Source organism: Sardina pilchardus, chromosome 1, assembly GCF_963854185.1.
Source record: "Sardina pilchardus chromosome 1, fSarPil1.1, whole genome shotgun sequence".
Lineage (NCBI taxonomy): Eukaryota > Metazoa > Chordata > Actinopteri > Clupeiformes > Clupeidae > Sardina > Sardina pilchardus.
Window position 1 is genome coordinate 15,531,999 of NC_084994.1, and position 17,296 is coordinate 15,549,294.

Here is a 17,296-nt window from a genome sequence, read left to right on the forward strand (position 1 = left end):
AAGTTGAAAACAGCCGTGTGAGAAATTCATATCATTCAGAAATTTCATTCAGAAAGGCCGTTTCATTTAAAACTTTTTTGACCCTGCCTTTTAAATGAATCAGAGTCGAGAATAGGAACCAATATCTAAAGAAGGAATCGGAATTGTTCAAATTCAAACAATACCCAACCCTACAAAGTCGTTTTTTGTTAGTGGCAGTGAACAGATTGCCATCGGTTCCATTGGGGCATGCATGTAGTCCTAGTCAAACATGAGCCTCTAGGTCTTTTTTTTACTGCCAGGTTTTCCATGCTATATGCACCTTTATGGCAGAACGGCTTTCCTTTTTACATAGACGGAGGCGGACCCGCCAATTTTATTACCAAGTCACAAATTTGAATATTACTGCCTCTGCCTCCAATGCATTTTCCAAAGCTCTTCAATCATTTGGTGGTATACCATTACCTTACATGGCATTACATTAGAGTATTCATTCAATATATTTATGTATAGGGAGAATTGGTAACGATTAGCCCCTCTTTATCATATACTGTATGAGTCATATTTTGTATTTTGTGAAACTGTCTTACAGACTTGCTGGCTGCAAACTCACATATAAGTCTTGTGAGCTTGTGGACTCAGTTCTGCAATCACCAAACTCCCTGATAGAGCTGGACCTGAGTGACAATGACCTAGGAGATTCTGGAGTTAAGCTTCTTTCTAAAGGATGGTCTAGTCCCCGCTGCAAAGTGCAAACATTAAGGTTGGTGTTTGACATTTTTTTATTGCCTTACATCTTGTCACATTATTTTTTTCACTAAACTTGTGCATTGGACCTCTGACGGCCTTTTACAATTTTTCACCAAGAAACCTCACTTAAACAGGCCAGCACCATAGGTATGTTACTAGCTAAACACTAGAGTGCCACCTAGTGACACAACTACATTGTAACAGTGGTCTTGGGAAATATGATTGAGACCCATAAATGAGCGTCCCTCTGTCATTTTAGAGAGTGTGATTTAAATGTGATCTGTCTCTGTTCTGTCTATTATATTTCCTTTTACAGACTAACTTGCTGTAACCTCCGAGATGAATCCTGTCAGAGGTTAGCCAGTGTTCTGCAGTCAGAAAACTTCTTGATAGACTTGGACCTGAGTAACAATGACCTGAAAGATTCTGGAGTTAAGCTTTTATGCCAAGGACTGTTTTGTTTTCACTGTAAACTGCAGAAATTAAGGTAGGTAATTATGGGGCAAATGCTCCTTCACTTAGCATTGTTCCAGCTGTGTTACACTTTAGACTTGCAGGCCCCTTAAAATGGAAGTTTTGGAGTTATCATGCAGCTGAGCACTAAATCACATGTGAAATGAGGTGTGATAATGGTGTGACTGATGGTGTGACTGATTGGTACCAAATCATGCTGGAAAGATCATTTTGATGAGATTTAATATTCAGCAAGCTAAGCTGCTGACTTTGGTTGGCTAACATGACAGCTTGGCGACAGCTGTCATGTTAGCTTCATGGCATGAGCTTAGCTTGACTTGCGAGTGCGAGCATTGTCCAAATGGACATAAAACCTGCAAGGCTAGTGAGTGCATTACGAAAAATTGAAGGAGTATTATCAAGACAAATTTGCTTAACACACCGGAAAACAAATTTGCCAGTGCACTGCAAGGTCCATAAAGACATAGTTTGGTTTTATTTTTGCATAGTTTTAGTCTTGCTACTCAGCATTATTTACGTCATTCATGGTGTAATGCGCAGCGCAACGGGTTAGTAATTGATTTCAATCTTTGCGTGTCCTCGGGTTCACTTCCCATACTATGAATTTACATATGTTAACACATTAATGATGTCATGTTTGTTATATACTTTAATGAAAGGCTTGTCCACTATTGATAAATGGTCATGCACATTTAGTATCCTGTTCAGTGACAGTAAATAGGCTACTGTATGTCAGTGCATGGGCTACATTATATCTGATGCAAGCCAAATTGTAGCCTTTATAGGATACTAATAATTAAAACCGCTTCATGTGTTGAGGATAGTTCATGGATATCAAATCAACTGTGTGCTACACAAATTACATAGGCCTATTAAATGACTAATTGAAAGCCATTGCATTACAGACAATTACATTTCACAAACATTTTGGCAGAACTAGAAGGCTACTTACAGGAGACAATAGGCTATTACTTTGATATCAATTTCTTTTATGACCACCAAAACAATAATTTGGAGTGAACCCTTTTAATATAAGAACAAATCAAATCAGGCTCATTGGCCATGTATGCTTGCATATACAAGGAATTCAGTCTCTGCATTTATCCCATCCGTGAACACACGCAGCACACAGTGAACACACAGTGAGGTGAACACACTAACTCGGAGCAATGAGCTGCCTTCATTCAGCGGCACTTGGGGAGAAGTAAGGGGTTCGGTGCCTTGCTTCAGCCGTGGACTAGTCGGGGATCAAACTGGCGACCCTCTGGTCATAAGCTCAAAGCCCTGACCAGTAGGCCACGGCTGCCAGTGAACATAGGCTATATTGTTGAATATATGAGTTTTTGAGTTTACAGGCTACTTTTTATTCACTCGTTTTGTTCAGGGTGAAGACAATCAAACTCCCATTTCAAACCATGATCATTGCTGTTTAGCCCAAATGTATGATTTTGTTATTCTCCTATTTATGAAGGCAACTATCTAATTTCTCTCGATGTTCAATTCAAGATGAAAATCCTGTAGATGGCACTGTAAATAGAACATATATAGTATTGCCTTAATTTTACGACATATATCCTCTTTTTGTCAATCTATGGGTTTGGTCTACTTTTCTACCTCGTGCACGAGCAGACATGAAGCTGACCTAAGCCTCATTTAGATAAAGGAGGGCAAGATGCAGCTAACTTGAGTTAATGGAACGGCTTCAGCCCCAAGTGAAAGTCTATGCTATTTCAAGCCAGGCTAGCCAGCAAGGTTTATGGAATACCCCCATGGAAAATTCAGAATAAAAAAACAGACTTAATTTCTGTGCTCATGTTACTGGTGAATGTAGCTCTTGGATTATCCCTTGCCTATCTCTCTCTCTCTCTCTCTCTCTCTCTCTCTCTCTCTCTCTCTCTCTCTCTCTCTCTCTCAGACTCTCAGGTTGTTTCATCTCTGTGAACAGTTGTGATGTTCTGGCTTCAGCTCTGACTTCAAACTCCTCCCATCTAAAAGAGCTTGATCTGAGCTACAATCATCCTGGAAAGAAAGGAGTAAAGCTGTTATCTGCCAGACTAAAGGATCTTCACTGTGCACTGAAGAAACTTAAGTATGAACAGAGACATCTGTCACTGAATAATTATTTATATGTAGTGGTTGCAAATCAACTCCAGTTATAGACCATTTTTCTTGACTTGACTAGCCTGTAGATCACAGCATATAATTAGTTATTAGATAATTATCATTTGTATTTTTTTTTCAATTGTTTAGGCACTAGGATTCACTAGGTAGTTTTAATGTAAAAGTTACAGATTAATACAACACACATGTCCACCAAATTTGGTTCATTATCGAGAATGTGTCAACCACAACAGACAATGCACTACGTGTCGCTATACTGTCCCTGAGCCACACCCTAGGCCAGAGCTCCAGTATTGCCATAGTCCGCTTGTTATAAGCGACTTGGGCTTGTTTTTTTGTGAAGTTGCGGGTTGCGGTTTTGGGGGCGTGTATTTTATGTATTTTTAAACCACATATTACAAATAATTAATGCGTAATTTCTAGACAATTACTGTGCAATTACCATACAACAACAATGCAAATAACTTGGGTAAAATAAATGGTAATAACGGCTCTAAATATGTACTTACCGAAGCAATAAATATTTAGGATTGACTTATTGTGACATAATATTTCTGTAATTATACCAACATGATGGTGCTATGAAGGACTAAATTACAGTAACTTAGTAACTTCTAAGTGTTATATGGCACAATTACACAGTGGTCAAAGTTTTTGTAGTAGTTAGTTTGATGGTAAAATGTGACCTGTTATCTGTTATTATGATGAAATAAATGAGGTAATTTCACAATAACTATATGGTATCAGGGCTGTAAAATACTGTTTTGTCTTTTTGACCCCACCGTACTAAAAACCTTTCGAAAAGACAAAACAGTATTTTACAGCCCTAATACCATATTGTTATTGTGAAATTACCTAATTTATTTCATCATAACAACAGATAACAGGTCACATATTTTGTCACAATAACTAAATCCTAAATATTTATCGCTTCGGTAAGTACATATTTACAGCAGTTATTACCATCTTATTTTACCCTTAAATCCAAGTTATTTGCATTGTTGTTGTATGGTAATTGAGCAGTAATTGTCTAGAAATTACACATTAATTATTTGTAATATGTGGTTTAAACATATTATTACCATTGAATTGCATACATATTACCATAAAATTACCCACTTATTACCGATCTGTAATGTAAAGTGTTACCGTGATTTCTTTGTTCTACATCCCTGTTTTTTTTAGCGCCGTCAACCACGTGTTCCATTGTTCATTTTGCCTCTGCTGCTCACCTGAGTCCTGTTAACCCACTGAGCAAAAACTGGTCCAAAATATGTCCAGAAGACGTGGTCGCCGAACTACAGAAGACGTCTTCAGAGTAGCCAGAATGAAAGTTTTTAAGACGTATTTCCTGGATGTTGAATAGATGTGTTGTTCTGGGTGTGATGTAGGCGTCGCTTGAAGACGTCTGAAAGACTTAATTAGACCTCCAGAAGACGTCCTCAGAGTAGCCAGAATGGCAGAACTATTTGCAACTAATTTTGGCGGTCTATAGACGTCCCGAATGGGGTCAGGCTGGACTATTGTCCCAGTGTCATTTATCAACTCATTTTGACTGTAAAATAGACGTCCAGATCACAGCCTGGACAGACCACTGTTTGGACGTCCATAGACGTTGGTTGCTCAGTGGGAAGTTTTGTAATTGTTCCTTGATTATCTTGTTCCATGTTCACCTGTGTCTCTTTGATCGTGTCCAATGGTTTGTGTTCCCTCAATAGTTTCCTGTGTATAGACCTCTGAAGTTTGCCTACAAATAAGATGTCTATGGAAGCGTATTTTCCCCCATAGACTTGGCACTATGGCATCACAATGGGCTAATAAGACTGATTTGCACCTGTATCAACTGCCCGCCGCTCAACTAGGCCCCATCAAAGAGCCAGTTAAACTGACAAGGGTAGTGTTTAACAATGAAGCTCCACAGTATATGTCAGATATGATTGCATCAAACACACAAGGTGTAATTTAAGACAGTAACCAAATACATTTCCAAAGTAACCTTCCCAAAACTGAATGTGTATGAGATTCAAACATTCTCTATATGTTGTGTAACTGGTATTGTTTTGAATGGCCATGAATTTAATTCCACTTCCGGACATTCCAATTCCAATTCCAATTCAACTTCCTGTGGGGCGAAATCAATTAAATTCAAATTCCAATTCAGTTCTAAAATTCGGAATGTTGCACAAGCCTGCTGCCAGAGGCGGTTTATAAAGCGAGACGATTCATATGAGGGTAAATTCTGGTTTCATTGTGACGCAACTGCCACTCCCATTTAGGAGGCAAACGGGTATCATTGCTATGGGAGAAATAAACCTGTTATCAACGGCACCTGCTGCTCTGCTTCTGCTGATTCTACACCGTTCTAAACCGATTATCTCGTCACTGATCACGCCCCTTTAGGAGGCGGAAGTGGTGCCATTTCATTCCATTGAAAAACCCCTTTATGATTCATCTTAGTAACTATACGATCTTTGCTGCTGCTCAACCAGGCCAACTCTCTCCGTCTCTCTCCATTCTACAACGATATGACACATTTCATCCAACTTTCTATCCAGTCATCTTCTTCAAAGCATTCACTCATCTACCCATTAAACTATTTGTCAACATCATTATACAATCTGTTATACATCCATTACACTATCGACATCTATAAAAACACAACTGTTTCAAATTCAAAGTCCTCACTACAAAAAATCACTATTAAATCATTTAACTATTTAAACTACTCAACTATTGAACTGTTCAGCCATTCCAACTATCAGTTGTCATCAACTATGACTCCTGCCAACTGTTCCCTCTGCCTACAACTGTTCAAAAATAAAAGTCCTCACTAATATAATTCACTATTAAATATTTTAACTATTTGAACTACTCAACTATGCAACTGTTTAACCGCTCCAACTGTCAGTTGTCATCAACTATGACTCCATTTTCATGCACTGGTAATTTCGAAATTACGTTATCTAGTTGATATTGTTTTTTTTTTTAATTGCTATTATTCTTAATGTAGACATTTACACTTAATTGTAATATAGTTGCAATGTTTACGTTGCTTTGGATAAAATGTCTGCTAAATGAATAAATGTATTTTTACATATTATTACACATATTATGTCATTGTAAAAGGTGCTTTGGCCAAAAGAGTCTTAAAAATCTCATTATCATTACCATATTGTTGTTGATTAACACAACGTGTGTTTGTGTGTGTGTGTGTGTGTGTGTGTGTGTGTGTGTGTGTGTGTGTGTGTGTGTGTGTGTGTGTGTGTGTGTGTGTGTGTGTTACAGGACTGACCACTGGGCAAAACTCCGATTGAGACCAGGATTACAGAAATGTAAGTTTTAATGGTTCATTCTCCTGATATAGTTGAAGATGGAGTTCAAAAGCTTGAAAGGTGTAGCAGTATGTAATAGTAGAGATTTAGAGTTAGAGGGTCAGCCTATTACATTGCTCACTTCTGTTAGAGCATTCTTTATTTGGACCTTTTTCACTTGAGGCCCTGGTGTGCCCTGTGCCATTGCAGGGGTTTCTTTCTAAAAATGTTTAAAAAATGATTTACGAAAATTCATTAAAATGGTGGATATATAGCCTGGCAAGTCAAACCATACAGAAATGTATAGTCTGGGGTTGGACCATTCACAGAGCTGAAGCCTGTTGTCTTTTAAACTGCCTCTGCACGTAATAGGCCAGCATTTGTGACCAATCGTAGCCGGTCGGCAAAACGGCAAATACATCCTTCTTTAAAACAAATGACTTGAGTGCTTCTTTCTGCTCAACTTGCAAAGAAAAGCCCAAGTCTAACTCTTCCAAAGCCAATTCAAACGAGCGCGCTTCGTTAGCCTCATCCATCTTTCGTTTTTCTCTATGGTTGTGCAACACGGTCTCACACCCAACTCGTCGAACGAGGACCCATGGTCCAGCCCCTTGGTGTCAATATCGGAAGCCGAAGGTGAGCTAAGGCGGGCTCAAGGACTCCGTACACAGATAGAGCGTTCTGATTGGACTGACTGACTTGGTGCCGAACGCAGGCTTGGCCTTAACGGTGCGACCCTAGACCATCCCGCTAGGCAAAAATATTTTTGGCCGCTAGGGTGCGTCTAGATTTCTAGGCTAGTGGATATAGCGTTTTGGAAAATATCTCTTCTACACCAAACAAAATTATTAACGCAACACTTTTTTTTGTTTTTATGTTTTTTACTTTTGCCCCATTTATCATGAGCTGCACTTAAGGATCTAAGGCTTTCTCATACACCAAAGGCCTATTCCAAATATTGTTTACAAGTCTGTCTAAATCTGTGTAGGTGAGCACTTCTTCTCTGCTGATATAATCCATCCACCTCACTGGTATGGCAAATCAAGATGATTACACAGCAAGATTATTGCACAATAAACCCACTCCCGTTCACACCACAAGTCTTAAAGGGATAATCCGGAGTGAAATGCACTTTAGATCAATTTTTCGGACTATTGGGAGAACATACGTTGAGTTGACACCAAAATCATGTCATTCGGATGTATTTTGAGAAAGTTCGAGTTCACCGTTTTTAGCCAAAACTCGTTAGCCTGGAAGTGACCGGGGCAAGTCCTTTCGCCGCTACAAAACGCTATTTTTATACCTCTTCTACTGTTCCAACCAACACTACACTTACGTGGTAGTGAGTAGAGGGTCCCTAAAGCCAAACCGAAGTATCCCCACGTCTTTATGTGGTCGGATAGAGAGTCCAGAATGAATTTAATCGAGTCAGTACCTTTCCGTAAATGTCGCTGCTGCAGCTAGCAACGCGCTAACAACATTTTAATAACATTTCCGGAAAGGTACGGTTTGGTGTCAACTCAACGTATGTACTCCCAATAGTCCGAAAAATTGATCTAAAGTGCATTTCACTCCGGATTATCCCTTTAATGCTCAATTTGGATTTTTTGTTCAGATCTTATTTTTGTTTGACTGTTCACATTACCCTTTAAAGGTGCCCTGCCGCAGAAAATCGTTTTCAGTTGTATTTCTTTTTATATATATATATATATACACTATATTGCCAAAATATTTTTGGGTCACCTGTCTTGACCCCCATAGGAAACTTCAGTCACATCCTATTCTTCATCCATAGAGTTTAATATGATGTTGGTCCACTCGTTGTAGTTTTAACAGCTTCAACTCTTCTGGGAAGGCCTTCCACAAGGTTTAGGAGTAGCCTGGCTAACGCCTACCACTTCTCAAATGAGACGTGGTCTGGCAACCAGGCGTTCATTTTCTCGTATTTGAAAAAATGCCCAGATCCGTTCATTGGGCGCCACGGATGTCTATCAAATGCGCATAGCTCACCCAACTCGTTCGTATGCAACGCTAAGGGCTGCCGTAAATCCTTTGGCGTCGAATGTAGACGCAAGAAGGCAACGGAAACTTCTCGGATGTTCTGTGATTGGTTCGCCAACATCAGGCGAACATTTGGGCGTTAGTTTCCAGACTGGCTTAGCAGCGGGATTGAAATCACCGCGCAAGGCAGTATGGGAAAACCCAGGCTAGTTTAGGAGTGTATTTCTGGGCATATCCAGAGGTGGACATCCCGGGTTCAGAGAGTAAAAGTCCTGCCAAGTATTTCATCCAACCATTTAGTAAACCAGCGCATCCTAATTAGCTGCCAGGTATATAGATAAATGGATAGATAGGTAGATGGAATGTCCGCCTCTGGTCATATCCCATATTCTGATGAGGATGTTCTCTCCTCTGCTCTTATCTGCAGATGCCTGTAAGCTGACACTGGACCCAAAGACAGCAGGAAGAGAACTCTCTCTCTCTGAGGGGAACAGGAAGGTGACACGTATGAGAGAGGATCAGCCGTATCCTGACCACCCAGAGAGATTTGATTTGAGGTCTCGGGTGTTGTGTAGAGAGGGTCTGTCTGGACGCTGCTACTGGGAGGCTGAGTGGAGTGGGAATGGTGCTGATATAGCTGTGGTCTATAAAAGCACCACGAGGAAAGGGGGGAGTGGGGACATCATAAAGGGACGAGATGGCAAGTCCTGGAGTCTGCAGTGCTCTCCTGACAGTTACTCTGCCTGCCACAATAATGAACACACTGACATACCTGCCCCCTCCTCTGGCTCCAGTAGAGTAGGAGTGTACCTGGATTGTCCAGCTGGCACTCTGTCCTTCTACAGTGTCTCCTCTGACACACTCACCCACCTGCACACATTTAACTCCACATTTACTAAGCCTCTCTGTCCAGCATTTTGGGTTGCTTATGAATCCTCAGTGTCCCTGTGCCAGAACACATGAGCTCTTCCTCCAACAAGTACTTCCATCAATCTCCTGTTCATACAGCAGTAGATATTGCCTTTGGACTTGTGTTCTCTTCATGTGTGTCTGTATGTGTGTGTGCCCTCTCTCTTTCCCCTTTTCTTTGTTTCTGTCTCTTCTCTCTTTCCTCATCTTCACCTCCTACTGCCCGCACTTGTTCTCCTCCTGTTTTCTCTCTCACTCTCTCTCTCCCCCTCCCCCCCCCTCTCTCTCTCTCACTCTCTCTCTCTCTCTCTCTCTCTCTCTCTCTCTCTCTCTCTCTCTCTCTCTCTCTCTCTATATATATATATATATATATATATATATCTCCTCATCATCATCTTTCTGTCCTCTTTGTGCACCGTGCCAGATCACATGACCTTATGCACCAGTCTCACACTCCTGTTCATACAAACAGTGTGATGGTCTGATGCAGTGGAAATGTGTTCTAGACGAATGCTTCTGTGTTGATAGTGTTCAAAGTTATTTATATTAGTAGTTTCATATTATTTTATGCGTTATTGAAATTGGGGTTTATAAGAATGTTTTCGGCAACATTATGATGTTTTATGCTTTTATGCTTGTAACTTGCTGCATTTGTTTGTAGATATTATATGAGTCTGGAGTGCAGGCCTACTGTGTGTGTTAGGCACAGTTAACAGTTAAGGCTCTTTTATGGTTCTGCATTGACACACATTGACTATGCTGCTGCCTCGATGCCAGCACGAATCTTTTGAAGTTTTGCATCAACTGTGTCTGTGCTTGTATAAACAGTCTTTTTTAATGAACTTCCTGTGCACTTCCAAAGTTCTCAGTATCTCATTTTACATGTCAGGACCCTCAGAAGTCTACCAATGCAGTATTGAGTTTTGAATGGTGTAAAAATAGCGATTTAGCTGCATAGGCTAAGCTATTCCCCCACAGCTAGCTACAAGCTTAATGCAAGCTCGGCTAAAAACGGCGTAATTCGGACTGCAAGGGGGTGAGCGACATCTAGACACATCTAAGTACTCGGCAACATCTTTCAGTACAGCTAAGGTCAATTTCACACCGAACCTCTCCTTTAAGTTTTCATTGAGGTTGATATAAGGATCAAAATCATGACAGAAGGTGTTGAGCATATCAACCTTCTGGAACTCTGATGATGAGATTTTTCAGCAGAAATCCAGGTATCAGTGACACTCCTGTTGCTCTCTTTACAACCAACGCAGACCCGTTCAGTGCAGAGAAGGTCTTCATTGTTGTTGGTGTTGTAAAAAGCTAGCGCTCTGCATGATTGTTGTTTATGTATAGGGGTTTCAAATACTGATAAGGATTGTGAGTACCTTTAAAAAGGCTGTGTCAATATGACATAAACATGTTATGTTTTGATAGAGTCAGCTGAAGCATAAGCTATACTCAGTGAGGGAGAACTCCTGAGTTAACCTGGATAAAGATTTTTTTTTTCTTAATGTCATGTTAGACACTGAAATATTCAATTGTGTTTTTACCTCTGCCAATGAGGTTACAGTATGTTTTCAACTGGGTTTGTCTGTCTGTCTGTCTGTCTATCTGTCTGTCTGTTTGTTTGTTTGTTTGTTCGCAAGATAACTCAAAAAGTTATGGATGGATTTCAATGAAATTTTTAAGGGAAGGTCTGTAATGACCCAAAGAAGAAACAAGTATATTTTGGGAGTGATCTGTATCACCTTCTGGATCCAGGAGGTGATTATGTTCTTGCCTGGCGGAGGTTTGCACTCTCTGAGTGCTGCAGTATGTTTCATCCTCTGATGGTAAATGTTTTAACGTTCTGAATAAACAACTTTAATTGTATCAAAGCTGTCAATATTTTTGAGAATTTATATCCATTAATTAGGAGTAGGTACCCATTCATGTTTTTGTGGATTTAAGTTATGAACCATTACATTTAGGAAGTTGAAGTGAAGTCGGTCTAGCTTAGTTTCACCAAATGTTATTGAATGAAATTAATCTAGTTTAAGTTTCAATTGGGATTTGTTATGGGGGGGGGGGGGGGGTTTGGGGGTCTCTCCCTCAGTGGCATCTCCCAGCCAGTCTCTATCTATGAACAATACCAGGATATGACCCCAGACATTCTCACCGAGAAGCGTCAAGTGGTCCTGAATATTTTCCCTGAATAATTTTCTTTATGAAGGACCCCTCCACAGACACGACCAGTAGGGCATGTGCTTCTGGAGGACACAGTCTCCTGTTTTGGTGAGTTCAGGAGTGTCTGAAAAGTTGACTCCATCCCACCATCCCGGCATGTCAACCATAGTCACCAGTCACCCACATCCTACATGAAATTATAATAATGGCTAATGAACATGAATGAAAGTAGTAAAATAACCCTACAATAAGACTCACTTGAACTGTTACTGTCGTCATGTATGAAATTGAGATTAGACATTAGTGAATAATGAAGTAAAACCACTCCAAATGAACTCCAAATATAAATTCAGCAAATTACTTTGTTGATGCAATGACATACTGATTCAGATTTGGATACCCTGTCATCATGACATGTTAATGATAGGATTGCAGCCAATGGCGTGTAGGTATAGTATACTGTCCTGCTTAGTATGTCACACAGGATGACTGAATGTCCCATTCTTATGATACAGGGTTGTTTCCAATTGCTGAGAGATAGATCAGAGTTTAACGCTGGTTGTGTGTGATTGGTTTATTCAAATTCACTTCACCAGAGAGATCTCACCCATTTCAGAGTTCCCGCCTTGACACAGCTTCTCCCAAACGTCCAACCTTCTCATATCGCTGAAGAAATGTAATATGCCTGAGTGGGAGGAAGCCTTGTCTACATGGAGACATGGAGACAAACTCAGACTCTCTCACACACACACAAACACAAACACACACACACACACACACACACACACACACAGACACTGGGTGTAGGGGGAACTGTGAGCACTGGGAACCTCCACAGCTGCACATTCTTACAGGAGACGGCACAGTGCAGAGGGGTCCTGCTGGAGGAGAGAGAGATGGAGAGAAGAGAGAGAGGGAGAGAGAAAAGAGAGAGAGATGGAGAGATTAGAGAGAGGCAGCACAGTGCAGAGGGGTCCTGGTGAAGGAGAGAGATGGAGAGAAGAGAGAGAGAGGGAGAGAGAAAAGAGAGGGAGATGGAGAGATTAGAGAGAGAGAGGCAGCACAGTGCAGAGGGGTCCTGGTGAAGGAGAGAGAGATGGAGAGAAGAGAGAGAGGGAGAGAAGAGAGAGAGATGTCCACCAGATGTGAATGACCTCCTGTTACCATGATAAGGATGCCCTGGGTTAAAGGTTAAAGATCTCCAGATGTGAATGACCTCCTGTTACCATGATAAGGATACCCTGGGTTAAAGGTTAAAGGTCACCAGATGTGAATGACCTCCTGTTACCATGATAAGGATACCCTGGGTTAAAGGTTAAAGATCTCCAGATGTGAATGTTGTCTCCATGTACATTTGTAATTGATGTGTAATTTAAGAGTCTGTGATCTGGCTGGACGTAACAAAGACTTCTGGCTCTCTTCTATTTTGTGCCATACAGAGTGATCTGTGGTGCCTGTGTGGACTGTTTAGATTTAGTGTCGCTGAGTGTGAACAGTCGCTCCAAACCTCTTACCCACTGCTTACACTCAATTTACACATTTCCAACACACTCCTATAGCAAAATTATACACATGTATAATCATATGCTATATTTACACTATTTTGATCATCTATCATGAAAACTGTTTTAGATCATTAGTTCACTTTGCAAGCTGCCTAAGTAAGCTGTCCCTGTGGAGTACAGTGGAGGGAGCAGGAAGAGTAAGAAGAGTGAGAATTAGAGGAGGCCTAGGAAGAAGACGTGGAGGTGGAAAAGAAAGAGGAAGAGGAGGAGGAAGAGGATGCAGAGGTGAAGAAGGGAGAGGGAGAGGATGGCAAGGAGGTGAAGTTAGAGGAAGAGGACAAGGAGGAGAAAAAGGGGCACAAGGAGGGGGAAGAGGAAGGGTAAGAAGAGGAAGAAATATAATTTCAGATGGCATCAGAGCTACAACAGTGGAACATAGAATGAGCCTGAGCCTGAGGGAAGCTGGCCAACAGGTTCAGCCTAACATGTTCAGCCAAAATGTTAGTTTCCATAGGGCTGCTTTGGTCCGCAACTGGTTTACAGATCACCCACTCTTCGTTGTACCCAACCTCCCCTCATACTCTGCATTCTTGAATCCAATTGAAGAGCTATTCTCTGCCTGGCGCTGAAAGGTCTATGAACGTCATCCCCATCAATGCATAGCCCTTTTACAGGCAATGGAGGAGGCGGGGATATTGACCAGGCATCATGTCAGGCCTGGATACGGCATTCCACAAGATATTTCCCCCGGGGCCTTGGACTGGAGGACATTGCATGTGATGTAGATGAAATTTTATGGCCGGACCCAAATATACAACATGATGTAGACTGTTTTTTTGCTTTGCTTTTCTGTCACAGTGAAATCACTGTTTTGTGTTTTGACTTGGAAGCACACACTTGTTTTGAAATAAATACTGATACTGGAGTTTGGATCCCTGTATGTTTATAAAAGTATGACCTCAAACTGACAGCCTACTTTGCTATGTCATATACCATGTGTTGGCACATTGTGTGGTTATGCCATGATGGCTTGTGAAACGAAAACACAATTTTTACGAATGTTTGAAGAGTTAGGTGTGTTACCTTTTGCAAGAGATTCAAGAACTAGCCTACAATGTTTTTCTAATTTGGTGAAAGATTTTCCTATTTGTGTAGCCTAGAGTTTTGCAAAAAAAATAGCCAATAGTTACAAAAAATGTGTTTAAGCAATCAGAAAAAAACTGTAAATGTGCCCGATGTGAGACAGACTGCGGCGTCATCATCAGTCAGAACACCCTGACTTCCTGATCACAGTCGGCCTGCACCCAACGCTTACACCCCGATAACGGAAGTGAAAGCTGGCAAAGTTAACACCATTTTAGAGATTTTGTTCGACGGACGAAATGGACAGTCGTTGTTGGACTTAGAACACTGATATTTTGGAAGAACCTACTTTGTGGTGAGTAGGTTTATGTCCTACAATCTATGTATATTTTGCCTTCTATGTTTATTTTGCTTTTGAAATGGCATGATTAAGAGAGATGGGTATCTAGCGCACTTAGTTTCAGTAACGGAAAGAAAAGATGCACGGAAGGAAAGGGAGTGGTGTTATCGAGTGCACAAAATGTCAAGATGGTTTGTCGATCTTTGAAACATGTTTAGCCTAAATGCAACTTGACATGTCTCTGGGTGAGTAGGCCCTAATATGCCTATGGATCACTTTTTGTAGGCAGTGGATTGTGTCCGTAGTCAAGGCCTTTAACTGTTTAAAAGTCAAAATTAATTGTAGACAGTGAAGTGTGAAATTGCGTCTGCAGTGCAGCTATGCCTACACAAAGTCGCCTAAAGGAACAACATGGGTGGTTTAATGTAGCATGACTTTTCCTTGAATTGTTCCTTCCCAAATGATAATAAGCCGTGTAATACAGTAATAAGGGCTGAACATTGGCAGACAGGTGACTATAGCCTACACACACACACACACACACACACACACACACACACACACACACACACACACACACACACACACACAGGCTATAGAGAGCATAACCTTGTGAGTCATCTAGGCTACATAACAAAATTGTGGCAGGCTATGTCTTAATAGAGCCCTACCATGGATTATGATATTCATCCCTGATATCTGAAATAATGCAAGTTATGCTATGTGTGATTATCATGCTTTGTATTTGGCATCTTTTTTTCTACAGCAAGTTGCCTTGAATCAGTTAATTATTATTTAGGCCTAATAGTCTCAATCACAACCATTCAAGTCTCAATCTGTCCATTTAATTTCACAAAACTCCATAAAATGCCCCTTCATCCCCTAAGCTCAACTGAGTTATGTCGTGACTCCTAGGCCCCACCCATGGAGCACCGAACGCATGCGTGAATTCGCGTCCACTTCGCTGCTTTTGCGTCAGCGCAAATCAGCCAGATGTGAGATGTCCTCTCAAGGATAGACACCTGCCTTGAAAACTATGCTTAAGTAGATAAAGAAAGTAACGTAACAGAAACCATATAGTACACTGTTGTCCCGCTAACCACTATTGAATCAAGTGCGCCAGTGTGAATGAAAGAGAAGGAATGTGCTTAACTGTTGAAGAATGTGTGTGATTAGGCCTACTTGAACAAATAGCTCCGAAAGACTGAATTGAACGCTTGGTGATGAGGAGCGTGTGAGACTGAAAGTTGTGAAGGCTGGATGAATGACGCTATAAAATTCTTATCCAATAAACGACAGAATGAATGACTGAACACAATGTTATGCTATGAAAGTGCTGACTAATAACAACATACAAGAAGTGTTACGTTAGATATGGGGTTTTGGGGAATAATGTGTGAAAATAAAAATGTATGAAAATCCTATTAAACGACTTACGTGCCTTCAATAAAGACATGCCTCTTCTTAGCCTACCTGATTAATAAACCACGACAATGTAACCAAATGCAATGAAATACTTATAATCCTGAATGTAACAAATATACTCCCTGCGAACGCAAATGTGTAGCCTACGATGTTTGAACGTGACCAACCAACATGTTTAAGTAGGCTATACACTGTTGATAGAAACTCTCAATAGAATGTAATATGCATGCTACATCTTAATGTGTAATGCCTGTTATCAAATGTAAACTGTTTGTGTGTTAAAATCTGTAAATGCCGATATTGAACGCATCTTTGTCTCAATTAGAATGTTCTCGTCAACACTGAATGTATGTAAAACTCCGCTTTGTAACCCGGAGATGTGTGCCATTGACTGTCTAGAAAGTTCTGAAGTAAGTTTAGTTTCCATGAAGTTCTGCGAAGAGGGCACCGCCCCAGGAATGTGTAGGGGAGGACCATGGGGTCACGGAAAATCAGTACTATAAGAAGCAGGTCAACCAAAGTCCGAGGCTGCTTCTTCTTCTTTCCTCGTCTTACGTGTTGCGTTACTCTGTAGCTCCTGATAGTTATTATGTGAACTCCGTACGTCGTCGCGAAACCAAGTATGCGGGACTTATTGCTCCAGTGAACATCGGAACTCCGCATCATCCACCTGCTGCTCGTGGCCTTACACCCGGACAAGGGAGATCACGGAACGAGAATTCATTTTGTCTCTTTGCTTTTTTCGACACGATTGGATTAATTTCTTTCGTTTTTCCTTTTTCAACACAAAATGGAATTACTACGTCTATTGGATTAATTTCTTTTGTTTTTCCTTCTCACCACAACATGGAATTATCTTTTTCCTACATATTGTAACCAACAAGCTGTATTGTGCCGCATTTTTGCTGTATTTAAAAATGCTGAATTATAAAACTATTTTAATCCAACGTCCGATTCTTTCAGCTTGTATTCTGTTTTGGGATGAGGCTACCACTTCCCAAACAGGATGGTAAAGATAACGTCTCTCTTCTGTGATTCTTTTCTATTCTTTCTGAGTCTTAGTTTAAGCCTTGAAACTAAGCCCCTCTTATAAATGACCTGAGTTTCAGCTGTTTACTGAGACCGAATGTTTTACGCGTGAGTTAACTGTCAGGGCCTTGATGTTCCACTGACTTCTTATGTACTAAAAAGCTTGGTTATTCTTTGGGAAGACTTGACCACCTTCCTCTAGACAGTCC

At 40.7% G+C, this 17,296-nt stretch overlaps 2 protein-coding genes across 9 annotated transcripts in view; both read left to right on the plus strand.

Moving 5' to 3' along the window:
- The window catches only part of LOC134082663 (NACHT, LRR and PYD domains-containing protein 12-like), a 43,781-nt gene extending 32,380 nt beyond the window's left edge, over positions 1–11,401 (plus strand). For 6 of the 8 annotated variants that reach the window (XM_062538550.1, XM_062538541.1, XM_062538559.1 and 3 more), the window contains 5 exons: positions 572–742; positions 1,046–1,216; positions 3,119–3,292; positions 6,610–6,656; positions 9,064–11,401. In XM_062538550.1, coding sequence (XP_062394534.1) covers positions 572–742; positions 1,046–1,216; positions 3,119–3,292; positions 6,610–6,656; positions 9,064–9,599 — 1,099 coding nt within the window. In that variant the 3' untranslated portion in view covers positions 9,600–11,401. Of the gene's footprint in view, positions 1–571; positions 743–1,045; positions 1,217–3,118; positions 3,293–5,042; positions 6,454–6,609; positions 6,657–9,063 lie in introns of those variants that run through there. The other 2 variants (XR_009939651.1, XM_062538595.1) reach the window with 2 other exon arrangements.
- A 3,134-nt stretch (positions 11,402–14,535) lies between these two features.
- The window catches only part of LOC134083005 (NACHT, LRR and PYD domains-containing protein 3-like), a gene marked incomplete at its 3' end in the record, with an annotated part of 55,076 nt that continues 52,315 nt past the window's right edge, over positions 14,536–17,296 (plus strand). Inside the window, exon 1 of the mRNA XM_062539095.1 lies at positions 14,536–14,648. The remainder of the gene's footprint in view (positions 14,649–17,296) is intronic.